We start from the raw sequence: 13339 nt of genomic DNA, 5'->3' as shown, positions 1-13339 counted from the left end.
ACAGTTACAGCGTGGGCAGAAAATAAGTTTTGCATTAAGCACTTTTCCTCAGGAAGCCAGACCCGATAACAAGGTAGGAACAAAAGGGCAGAGGCCCCACTGGCAGCACGGGGCATGCTGGTCCAGAAGGTTGGGCTAGCAAGGCAGAATTTCACCCAGAGTTGGCTGAGAGAGCCTGGCATGGTGCAGGCTGAGAGAGCCTGGGCCCTTTAGTTCTGGCCACCAGCTGGTAGCTCATGTGCTGCTTGGCAGCTGGGTAGGCTAATGGGGGAGCTTACCTTTGTCCCACTTTATAATCCTCTTTAAAATTTAACAAGTGCTCACAGAAAATCCCAGGGTCAAATACCTTGGGTCATCAAACAAGTAACATAGTTTTGAAGAACTGAAGAGAGGAAAGTACCAAAGGTGCCCTGTATTCTACCCACTCTCCTCTTCATAGGAGAACAAGTTTGGGGGCGAGAGAAATTCAGGTGCTTGTTCCAGACTGTACAACTGTCCGGAGACCCAGCTAGATCTGGGTTTTATTCAGGTTTCTGGCAACACCTTCGCACACTGCAAGGTTTTAGTAGGTTGGGGAAAACTGCAGAAAGCCTCAGTATGGCCAATCTTGGGCTAGTCCCTTCAGCTGTTCAGTAAATCATAGCTAGTATTAGCCTGGGCAGACTGCTCTAGGGGAAGAAACCATAGATGACCTCTATTTAAAGCTTAGGATTATTTAGCTGGGCCAAGTAAAGAAGCTAAAGTTAGATATTTGCATTTGACACTGACAGAATTAGGTTTTAAAAGTGAAGTTTTGCCGGCGTGGTGGCGCACACCTTTAATCCCAGCACTTGGGAGGCAGAGGCAGGCGGATCTTTGTGAGTTCAAGGCCAGCCTAGTCTACATAGTGAGTTCCGGTCAGCTGGGACTACAGGGAGACCCTGTCTCAAAAAGACACACACACACACAAAAAAAAGGTGAAGTTTCACCGGGCATGGTAGCTGTACTGAATGTATTAGGAAATTAGGAATAAATTAAGATGGATATTGAGTGACTTTGAAATGAAACTAGAAACTAGGAACTTCTCGGCTTCTCAGGCTCACTTATCACTAACACATTTTGGCTGGAGTCCTTCTGACTTACATCAGTAACTTCAGCTGTTTCTTGAGATATGGCTTCTCCCATTGATTACTTATCTATCACACACAGGCGTTCAAGCTACTTAGTTTCGACTCTCAAGTCCACCCATCTGCTCCACACAGTTTCACATAGTTTCTGTGTGAAGTGATAAGTGAGCCTGAGAAGCCGAGAAGTTCCTAGTTTCTAGTTTCATTTCAAAGTCACTCTTAATATCCATCTTAATTTATTCCTAATTTCCTAATACATTCAGTACAGTAGCCCACACCTTTAGTCCCAGCACTCGGAAGGCAAAGGCAGGCGAATCTTGTGAGTTTGAGGCCACAGCCTGGTCTATATAGTGAGTTCCAGGCCAGCTGGGGCTACACAGAGACCTTAAAAAAAAAAAAAAAAAAAAAAAAAAAAAAAAGTGAAGTTTCCAGGCTGCAGAGATTGCTCTGCTGTTAAGAGCACTGGCTGCTCTTCTAGAGGACCCGAGTTCAATTCTCAGCATCCACATGGTGGCTAACAACCATCTATAACTCCAGTTCTAGGGGATGTGATGCCCTCTTCTGGCCTCCATGGGCTTTGCATTACACAGGTGCACTTACATATATACAGGCAAAACACTTGTACACATAAAATAAAAATAAATAAATCCAAAAAAGTGAAAATGAAGTTTCCCCAGTCTGTCTGTATTAAGCTGTGGTTTTAGTTTTGTATTACAAAGTCTGTAATAAAAGTTGATGGGACTCCTTTAAAATACAAGTTGTGTAACTCTGATGGTACTGGGATGAAGGGTATATTCCAAGCTGGAGGGTGAAATTGGGTGGGAAATTTTAAAAGGGGTGTCTCATGGATGATAGTGGAAATTTGGGATCAAATTAACAGATTAATGGTACAGTAACTGTTCAGACTTCTGAGATCCAACAGCTGTGAAAATACGAACTCCGGCTCTGAGGCTGCTCCTTTTCCTACTGCAGCTGTGTCTTACTAGATAGGATGCATCCACTTGTCTTCATTAAAAAAAATTCTCACAACTGTAGGGCAGCTTGGTAAAGGATTGACTTCTGATCAATTAGGGCCAATTTAAAGCAGCTAGACCTTCTAAAAGGCCTAACATGTTACACTGCCTTGTCTTAGATGGTCAAACAGAATACTGGGGCAAAGGGTAAGGGGGACTATTCCCACCCTTTGAGTCTCTGAGTCAGGCTTAGAGAAGAAAACACTCTTTGAGAGTTTGACCTGGAACTGAGAAATGAAAGGAAGGCCAGCATGGTAGAATTATCCTTAAAACAGGAGAATTAAGACCCCTAATCTGGAGGGTCAGGGTGAGAGGAGGGCTCCAAGGGTAGATCATGCTTAATGTTTATTGTTCCTCAACTTTCTTCAGGATATCCAGCACAGTTTTCATAGTAAAGTTCAATTTTTAAATTTAATTTTATTTATTATTTTTATTTTATGTGTATGAGTGTATTGCCTGCATGTATGTGAGTGCACCCGTGTCGTGCAGTGCCGCAGAGGTCAGAAGAGGGCTTCAGATTCCCCTGGAACTGGAGTTAAGGATGGTTCATAGCTGCCATGTGGGTGCTGGGAATCGAACCCGGGTTCTCTGCAAGAGCAATCAGTGCTCTTAACCGCTGAGCCATCTCTCCAGCCCTGTAAAGTTCAATTTTTAAAGAGTCATCCAAGGATATCTGCTTGCAGTGAACAGAGGCAGAAAGAAGAAGACTGTGTACAAACCTGAGGTGTACTGCTGGGAGACAGGCCAGAGCTCAGAGGAGTGGCCCTTAAGGGACAGATCCCCCTCTGCAGTGAAGCCTCACCAGGACACAACTCAGTGGTGCTGTGCTCTACCATAGGTGACTGCGTTTGCTCATCTTGGCTGGTCACATAAACCCATGGGAGTAGAAGGTCATCTTAGGAGAGACTATTTTTATTTGGTCTTTCCATGTCATCTGCACAGGCTCCATCAAACTCACTATGACTTAGCCAAAAAGGCATTTGGCTGTTTTAGACATGCAAGTACAGCAAAAGCAAAGGGCAGAAGTCCTTACCTCTCCAAGAGTGTGTTCACCATCTTCTCAAAGGCCTCATCACATCTCAGAAGTGGACTGGTGATCCCCCACTGCAGAGATTTGCTGTACTCATTCAAGCCAAAGTACAGCTTTTCGCAGCCCACATCCTCCTGATTGAAAAGCAGAGCAGAATCCAGTGAGGACAGGATGCCAGGATATGTACCTGTGTATATGTGTGTGTGTGTGTGTGTGTGTGTGTGTGTGTGTGTCCATGCACTCTATAAGTGGTATTTTCTGTTTTGCTGTGTGAGAGGACACAAACTCTGCAATTACTTCTTTGCACTTCTATTGAACTGAGTATATGCTTAATGGTATGTTGACCCTTTGCCTTTAGGCAAATGTATTTACATAGGGGTTTGTTTTCCTTTTGTACAGATACACAAGGTCAGATGGCTTCTTTTCCTTCTGGGAACAGTTCTCTTTCCTGATGTGTCCATAAAGCTAGGAGAGAAACTAAAGAACTACACCACAAATACTTAAATGTTTGGGGCATCATTTAATGATAATAACTCCTTTTACAAATAAAACACTCTTAAAACGGAGTATAGGCTTTCTGAATTCTTAGAATACACAGCATTAATTCTTCTCTCTTCTTGCTGACTCAGTCATCACTATAAAAATGAGAAACTATTTTTGGATGTGGCACAAGGATGCCCTTAGAGGATCCTGGGATGTATGACAAGCTGCTGTCCTTCAACTCAGATGCTCAGAACAAGTTTTGGGACTTCACAGACCTGTTCTTTTTGTCTATGCTTTTCTTTCAAGTACAGCTTTTCGCAGCCCACATCCTCCTGATTGAAAAGCAGAGCAGAATCCAGTGAGGACAGGATCTCTCTGTAGCCCCAGCTGGCCTGGAACTCGCTATGTAGACCAGGCTGGCCTTAATTCACAGAAATCTACCTGCCTCTGACTCCTAAGTGCTGGTACTAAAGGTGTGCACCACCATGCCTGGCTCTACATTGTTTTTACAGTCATTTTTCCTCATGTCTGTGCATTTTAGTGTCATCTTTATTTATTATTAATTGAAAATTTTCTTTAAGAATTCTCTAATTTATTTTATAAGGTAAACAAGGCATCTTTTAAAAGCATAATATAAAAATAATCAGAGGAAGAAAATTCAAGGGAAATAGAAATAAGACTGGGCCAAGGATACATTTAGTACCCTTGAAAATGAATGGCAGAAGTTTCTGCACAATTTGCTAGCAAATACTGAGCTTTTCTTTCTCTTTTTGTTAGATAAGGTAGCCCAGGCTGGCCTTTAACTCTATGTGTAGCTGAGGATGACCTTGAACTTCTGATCCTCCTGCCTCCACCTTACAAGTGCTGGCATCACAACTATTTACCACTATGCTGCTTTTTATGCAGTTCTAGGAATAAAATCCTGTGCTTCATGCATGCTAGGCAGGCATTCTACCAACTCAACTACATCCCCAGCCCTTGCGTCTTTAAAATAACCTAGCTTAGGTGCTGAAGAGATGGCTGGGAGATCCAACACCCTCTTCTGGTCTCCATGGGCACATGCACATACTAACACACACACACATACACATAAATTTTTTTAAAATCTTAATAAATATGCTGGGTAAGGTGGCACACACCTTTAATCACAGCACTTGGGAAGGGGCAGGTGGATCTCTGTGAGTTTGAAGTCATCCTGGTCTACACAGCAAATTCTAGCCCAGTCAAGGGCTATATACTGAGACCCTATCTAAGGGCACATGCACATACTAACACACACACACATACACATAAATTTTTTTAAAATCTTAATAAATATGCTGGGTAAGGTGGCACACACCTTTAATCACAGCACTTGGGAAGGGGCAGGTGGATCTCTGTGAGTTTGAAGTCATCCTGGTCTACACAGCAAATTCTAGCCCAGTCAAGGGCTATATACTGAGACCCTATCTAAAAAAGAAACACACACACACACACACACACACACACACACACAGAGCACTATTTAATTGGAAGTTTTACATTTTTTCAGATCCCTTCTCTCCAAGTCAGTTGATCCTGCATAGATTAAACGGCATCTGTTGCAAAGGTTTTGAAACCTTTGCTCATTTCCTTCCCTGGTGGACCTATATGTTGTGCTGGTCACTTCAGGAGAAAAAAAATACCCATGTCCATGTCTCGCTCCATCTGGACTGTGGTCCCACAGTTCCTTGCAAAAGCTTTATCTTGTGTGTACTTGGTCTCCATAGTTCCTTCCTATCCTTGGCCTATGTTTCTTTAAAAAATTTATTTAATAAGCCGGGTGTGGTGGCGCACGCCTTTAATCCCAGCATTCGGGAGGTGGGGGCAGGCGGATCTCTGTGAGTTCAAGGCCAGCTTGGTCTACATAGTGACTCTTTTAAATCTATGAGTGTTTTTCCCTCATGTATGTAAGAATACCTGTGTTGTGAAATGCATGTAGAGGCCAGAAGAGAGCATTGGATCCCCTAAAACTGGAGTTATAGATGGTTGTTAGCCACCATGTGGGTGGTGGGAACAGAAACCGGGTCCTCTGCAAGAGTAGCTAGTACTCTTAAGTGCTCTGTTAATCTCTCCACCTCTGGCCTCAATTTCCTTGATGGAAAAAAAAAATCAGGCTGGAGAGATGGATTAGTAGTTGAGTGTGCTTGGTGCTCTTGCAGAAGACCCAAGTTCAATTCCCAGCACCCATGTTGGGTGGCTCACAACCACCTGTATCTCCAGCTACAGGGGATCTGATACTGTCTTCTGACAGCTCCAGGTGCCTACACACACACACACACACACACACACACACACACACACACACTTAAAAATAATAAAAAATAAATCTTTAAAAAGAAAAATGAAAAAGAGAAAATCAGGGCTAATGAGATGGTTCAGTGAACTAAGGCTAAGCCTGAGGACCCGAGTTTGATCCCTGGAATGCACACGGTGGGAGAAAACAGACTCCACAAGTAGTCCTCTGACCTGCACACTCATACACATGCAAATAAATAAGTAAATTTGAGAACATCAAATCGTACTCCACATCTGCTCCTTTTCCTGACACCCATTAGAACCTGCTAGGTACGATGTTTCTGCCTGTCCTTATTTTCACTTCTTTTCCTTCTCAGAAAAATTGTAGAAGATTGATAAATGATATGCTCTTGGAGCCAGGATGGGTTTTGAGAACGAGTGCAACTGAAAATTAGAGAGAATAGGTTCCCCAGCCTGCTGTCTGCATTAAAGTGTAATGTCACTAAAGCAGCAATAGATGCAAATGTGACATTCTCTAAGAAGTAAGAGGAAATTCAGAATGACTTTATTGTAGACATATTCGAAGCACGTGATTTACTGAATCACAATTTTTTCTCATTAAAATACAAGCCAAGCTCCCTCTCCCAGGTCCTGCCCTCTTGGTGACCCTGAACCTGCTATCTCTGCCCTTGAGTCATCCCTGACTTTCCTCCAGCCAACCGCTTTGCATTCCTGTTGCTGGATGGTCACCAAGGACTCCTGAGGCCAAACCCTGAGGCATGTACTTGCCAGTCCTTGGCTGGCTTATTCTCTCAGCTGTTTTCTACATTATTTTCCTCCATGATTTAATCATCACCAGTTGTTTATTTTATTTTTGGTCTTTTGGAGACAGGGACTCCCTGTAGTCCCAGCTGGTCTGGAACTTGCTATGTAGACCAGGCTGGCTTTGAACGCACAGAGATCTGCCTGCCTCTGCCTCCTGAGTGTTGGGATTAAAGACACACACCAGCATGTCCGGCCTTAGGGCTGATTTTTATTTTATTATTTATTATATTTTTAGATGGAATCTGGTCTTAAGCAATCCTCCCACCTTAGTTTCCCAAGTAGCTGGTTCTGAAGGCATGTGCTACCATACCTGACTATAGGGATGATTTTTTAAACTTAAATTAAAAAAAAACTTTATTATTATTCTGCGAATATATTATATGCATATGAGTATGCTGTATGCATGAGGTGCTGTGAGCATGTGTATGCCATGGAGTGCATGGACAGATTTGTGGAGTTGGTTCTTTCTTTTCAGCTTTATGTGGGATCCAGGGTCAAACTCGGGTTGTCAGGCTCCTGCAGCCAGTGACTTTACCTGCTGAGTCAGCTTGCCAGCCTGAATTTTTTTTTTTTTTTTTTTCTTTTTGAGACAGGGTCTCCCTGTAGCTCCAGCTGTCCTGGAACTCACTATGTAGACCAGGCTGGCCATGAACTCACAGAGATCCACCTGCCTCTGCCTCCCAAGTGCTGGGTTTAAAGGTGTGCGCCACCATGCCCGGCTTACCAGCCTGATTTTTTAAGCTTTTAATTATAAAAGAAATAACAACTCCTTCCCTCAATTAATTTGAATAAATATCCAGAATCATATCTTTAATTCATAAGCACTTCACTAGACAGCTCTAACCCTTTTTAAAAAATATGAGCAGGGACCACTGTGGAAGAGGCGGCAGAAAGATTGTAAGACCCAGGGCTGGTTCATGAACACAGGGAAGTGGAGGCTTCCAGGCTACTGGAGACTTGCTCATGTGAGCGTGTGGCAGCGGTGGTGTTGAGCAGGGGACCCATGTCAGCTCAATTAAACAAGGGCCCAAGGGGGATGTGAGAAATAGGTGGCGGGCCAGCTCTAGACTGAGAACTATTTGAGACTGGTTGCTACTAGGTGAGGGAGAGTATGACTTACATATGACCACTGGATGGGCTGACTAGACTCCAGTGGATGCATATACACTGAAGGACATTTGGGTACAAACACCCGAATTAATAGGACTCAGTATGTATGGCAGAGTGAATAGGGTTCAGTGGGGGGATGGGGGTAGGCATGGAAGGGGGAGAGGGTCTAGATTTGAGTGGGAAATTTAAAAAGCTCAATAAAAAAGGTTATCTATAAAAAATATGAGCCCAGGCCGGGCATGGTAGCGCACGCCTTTAGTCCCAGCACTTGGGAGGCAAAGGCAGGTGGATCTTTGTGAGTTCAAGGCCAGCCTGGTCTACATAGTAAGTTCAGGTCAGCTGGAACTACAGAGAGACCCTGTCTCAAAAAGACAAAAAGGAGCCTAATATCATTATTATACTTAAAAAATTCACCATAACCACAGAAATGACATCAGGAAAACTATGCCTGCTTATCATTTCACATCAGGAGTCAGCTAATGGCAGCAGGAACAAGCCCTTCTTTCCGTCATGGGGGTGATCCCTTCAGGAAAAGCCTGAACCAACAAGGCAGGTTAGGGGTTTTCCCTGTGCACCAATAATAGTAAAGGGCCACATATAACAGGAGAACTGTTTTGTGGGAGGTGCCAGTGGGGATGGGGGTATAAAGATGATTGAGAGTTTTCAAGCTGTTCTGTATGAAATACACTGAAAATTTGATAAAATCTTTATTAAAATAAAAAAAAATAAATTTAGGGGCTGGAGAGATGGCTCCGTGGTTAAGAGCACTGGCTGCTCTTCTAAAGAGGATCCAGGTTTGGTTCCTAGCACACACATGGTGGCTAACAATTGTCCATAACTCCAGTTCCAGGGAATCCAATGCCCTCTTCTGACCTCCGCAGGCATTGCACCACATTGGTGTATTTACGCACATGCAGGCAATATACTCATACCCGTAAGATAAAAATAATAAAACAAGCTGGGCGTGGTGGCGCATGCCTTTAATCCCAGCACTTGGGAGGCAGAGGCAGGCGGATCTCTGTGAGTTCAAGACCAGCCTGGTCTACATAGTGAGTTCCATGCCAGCTGGGGCTACAGGGAGACCCTGTCTCAAAAAGACCAAAAAAAATATTTATAATAATAACAAAACAAAATATTAACAAAATAAGCTTAAAATGTGTATATTTGAGACAGAGTCTCACTATGCAGCTCTGACTGACCTGGAACTCACTATGTAGCTCAGGCTGGTCTCAAACTCACAGAGCTCTGCCTGCCTCTGCCTCCCCAGTGCTGGGATTAAAGGTGTATGCTAGTAAGCCTGGATTAAAATATATCTTTATTTTTAACTGATCTATAGTAATTATACATATTTATGGGATTATATGTGCTATTCAGCATATGTTTATAATGTATAATGTAAGATCAAAATAGCTGGCATAGGGAAAAAAATTCACCTCAGACTTTTACTTGTGTTGAGAACATTCAATATTTATTAGGTATTTTGAACTATTCATTGAATTATTGTCAGTCACGGCTACCTACTGTACTACAGACCAGGAAAGGTTCTTCCTCTGACCTAATTGCAGTCTGTTTCTATTAGCCATCCTCTCTCTCTCTCTCTCTCTCTCTCTCTCTCTCTCTCCCTCCCTCCCTCCCTCCTCCTCTTCTCAAGCTTTGCTAACCACTGTTCTACTCTATTTCTTGGAGATCATCTTTTTAGCTCTTAAACATAAATGGGAATAAACAGTATTTATTTTCCTGTGCTTAACTTATTTCACTTTATATTAAAGCCCTCTAGTTCCATCCATATTGCTGCAAATAGCAGGATTTCATTCATCTTTATACTGAATAACACTCCACTGTATACACGCACCACATGTCATTTATCTGTCCTTCCGTCGGCAGACAGTTAGGTTGATTCTGTATATTGGCTTCTGGGAACAGTGCTGCAATAAGCACATGAGTACAGAAGTCTACAGCACACTGACTTCAGTTCCTCCATATCCACCGAGCAGGGAGGTCACAGGATCATACTGTAGCTCTATTACTAGTTTTGAAAGATAGTTTTCCCTTGCAAGGGAAATTCATGGGGTTGATAACTAAGTTGTTCACATATAAAACATGTCTTGATATTTTTATTTAAACATACTTAAGTACTCAAAGCATTCTATCTATATTTGTTGTTGTTGTTTTGTTTGTTTATTTTTATTTTGGTGTTTATGAGACAGGGCCTCCCCGTAGTCCCAGTTGGCCTGGAACTCACTTATGTAGACCATGCTGGCCTTGAACTCACAGAGATCTACCTGCCTCTGCCTCCCAAGTGCTGAGAATAAGGGCATGTATCACCACACCTGGCCACATTCAATATTTTTACACAAAGGATCCCTTGTATAATGGCTAAGGTTTATTGTTTTTATGAAATTCACTTCTTTGGTAATATATTTAACATAGAGTACAGAGGTTTATAGATTATTAGGGACTGGAGCCAACAATCATCAAGGACTATATGGATAAGGTCAGTGCTGAGATGGCTCCTTCCAACAGTCAGTCCCTCTATCAATTTCCTGAAGGATCAGTATTATCACTCTTTTTTTCAGTCAGAAAACTCAGAACTAAGAGACATGGAAAATGCAGGCCTTTGAAACAAATCATTTAAAGTACACAGGCAATTCAGAATATTAATGAATGCGCTGAGGTATTACCTGCTTGATTGGAAATAGGGCATTGCTCTGTATGTAGCCCAGACTGGCCCTGAACTTAGCAGTCCTCCTGTCTCAAGATCCTGGGACTACAGGTGTGCATTTCCATACCTGGCTACTAAAAACTGTATAGGATGGGTAATTTCATATGTGCATGATATCTGAAGAAAAGCCACCTAAGGGACTTACTGAAGGTCACTATTCACTAGTTGTTACTGTACAAGAACTGTGATGAGCATGTGGAGAGATTATGCCCATAGTCCCAGCACTCAGGCAAATAAGAGATTGAAGGCCAGATTGGGCAACATAGCAAGAGCTCACCTCAGAAAAGTTGTGATCCTATTTAAAAAAAAAAAAAAAATGAAGCATTATGCTAGATTTTGTGCTTTATTTTACCAAGTCATGACCAGATTTCATTCCAAGGTTCCAAGGGAACCGAGAACACAGGGAGACTTACCACGGTGTCCAGCTGTATCCAATGGACCTCATTGTTGGAGTTGATTCGGGACTGCTGGGTCTGCAGTGTGTATGGGAAGGAGCTGACTTGGAGCACCAGGAGGTTGAAGGCTTCTAGAACTTCTCTGCAATTAATGACTCTATCAGCCAATCCATGACTGGGTTCACCATGTGACAGAGAGCCGGAAATCACACTGTAGAAATGGTGAAAGTCATGTTAGTTTTCCACGCCTAATGACCAGATACAGAAGCAGACTACACAGGAATAATGTACTTATTTGAGAACAGATACAATCAAAACATGATTAGAGTTGGTCATGATGGCACACACTTGTAATTCTAGTCCTCAGGTGCTGAGACAGGAAGATCAATAGTTCAAGACCAGCCTGGGCTATATAATGAGACCCTGTCTCAAAAAAATGCAATTTGAAAGACAAAAAAATTGCATCCTTTCTTACCCCCTTCCTGACAGATTTCAAGGGTTCTCCCCTCCCTGGCTCGAGTTACTTCAAAGTATAAACCCAGCCATCCAGAGCCAGGATAGCTAAGTCTGGAGTTGAGTTGAACTGCTTTCCTTTGAGTGTTTCTCCAACAAAACTTTCACCTGCACCTACAGTAGCTGGGGCACCCTGTGTTAACCCCACTCTCCTTCCTGCCTTGGGTTCAAGACTGATAGGAAGGTTGGGAGGCCTCCTTTCCCCACAACCAAGGCCAAGATTCACATCTCTGAAGCTTTCTCAGTTCTATTCAATTTGAGTATACCAAGTTGTCATGCAATCTCAAAAATATATATATCTTAGTTTCTTTTTGTTTTAGTGTGTGTTATGTGTGTGTGTGTGTGTGTGTGTGTGTGTGTGTGTACACAGGTGAAGGCTCAAGGATGACATCAGGAGTCTTCCTCAACCACTTTCTACTTTATTCATTGAGACAGGGTCTCTCACTTAAGCCCAGGGCTTGCCCATATGTCCAGTCTAGCTAGGGAGCTTGCTCTAAGAATTGCATCTCCTCCACCCACCCAGAGTTTCTGTGGGTTCTGGGGATCTAAACGCTAGTTTTCATGCTTGCTGCTTGTGTGGCAAGCACTGTAACTGTGGAACCATCTCCCTAGCCCCTAAACGCACATTTAAAATTTAAGTTTGATGACCTGGAGAATTAAACACAATGGCATCCCTCAAACTTTCAAAGACAAAGCATATCAGGTCAGTGAGCTATTTGTACTCTGAGAATGCTAGCAATAACTGAATAGATGTATGCAAAAAACTTTTCCTACTTCCTTCCTCTTTCTCTTTTCCACCCTTTTAACTCCTCTCCTTACTTCTGAATCTACCAGGTCACGCAAGGTCCTATTTATACCTACCCATAGCTCTCAGATTTAAATTGTAAAATATCAAGCACATTCTGTTTTATCCAAGCTGTTGTTGGGATAATTAATATACCAAATTCTCCTTTGAAATGAAGACACTTTCTGAATAAGTGATTTCTGTGATTCTGACTTAAAAAAAAAAAGACAAAAAACCCCCAAAAAACAAAAACAAGAACAACAAAACCCTCTAGAGTCCTAACTCCGGTGTCTCCTGGAAGAGGATCTATAAATGCTCAGCAAGGTCCCATGTTCTACCCTTTACATGGTGAGGACAAACCATGCCATACTCAAAGGTGGTTTCCTCTCTCCCCCTTTTAAATGATTGGCTTTTTCAGAGCACAGGAGCAAAGATATGGGGTGCCAGGATAGCTACAATTCAATCTGGGAGCAAAAGCAGCTCCATCATTCCAGACAGACTATTATTCCATTAAGTCCACCCAAGAAATATCAGTCTTTTCTAAATTTGAAACCTGGGGAAGGTTACAGATGTGCTCTCAGATCACTGAAGTGTCATTCTACTGCTTTTAAAATTCAAAAAGGAGAGAGTGCCTGTTCCCACCTCCCTCTGGCATAGGGACTGCCTGAGAGCGCCAGGATCTTGCTTCCACGCAGTGATAAGAGTTATCCAATTTGGGAGTCTTTTAGATAGATCCACTGAAGGGTACGCCAGTTGCCTCACCCTGCGTCCCTGTTCAGCATGGAGGAAATCAGAGCGGTCTGCGTCCCAATTCCCTATCCACAAGTTGGGTAACCTCTTCAGAGAATGGTGTGATAAGAATAGGAAGTAGGAATTGTCTAGGAAGTTAGGGTAAAAAGACCCCAAAGAATAGTAGCCAGTTTCTTGGCTAAAACTCACAATTTCCTTGGACCTCTTAGCAACATACTCCATTCCAAAGCCCAAAACAATGAGTACATGAAGTTATCAGAAAAAAATGATGGGCAGATATGGGAGGAGTTGGAGGGGAGGGAGTGGGCATAGATTTGATCAAAATACCTTATATGCATGTATAAAATTCCCA

The 13339-nt window shown here is 42.7% G+C and overlaps 1 protein-coding gene across 3 annotated transcripts in view; it reads right to left on the bottom strand.

Moving 5' to 3' along the window:
- Window positions 1-13339, bottom strand: part of Greb1l (GREB1 like retinoic acid receptor coactivator) — a 274544-nt gene that overhangs the window by 34819 nt on the left and 226386 nt on the right. For all 3 annotated transcript variants that reach the window (XM_029560559.1, XM_008826964.2, XM_017796571.1), the window contains 2 exons: window positions 10959-11151; window positions 3153-3283 (listed from right to left, as the gene is read on the bottom strand). In XM_029560559.1, coding sequence (XP_029416419.1) covers window positions 3153-3283; window positions 10959-11151 — 324 coding nt within the window. The remainder of the gene's footprint in view (window positions 1-3152; window positions 3284-10958; window positions 11152-13339) is intronic.

The sequence above is a fragment of the Nannospalax galili genome, unplaced genomic scaffold (genome assembly GCF_000622305.1).
Source record: "Nannospalax galili isolate Female #2095 unplaced genomic scaffold, S.galili_v1.0 scaffold511, whole genome shotgun sequence".
NCBI classification, from domain to species: Eukaryota; Metazoa; Chordata; class Mammalia; order Rodentia; family Spalacidae; genus Nannospalax; species Nannospalax galili.
Note: the sequence above shows the minus strand (reverse complement) of the source record. Positions and strands in the feature narration are given on the sequence as shown.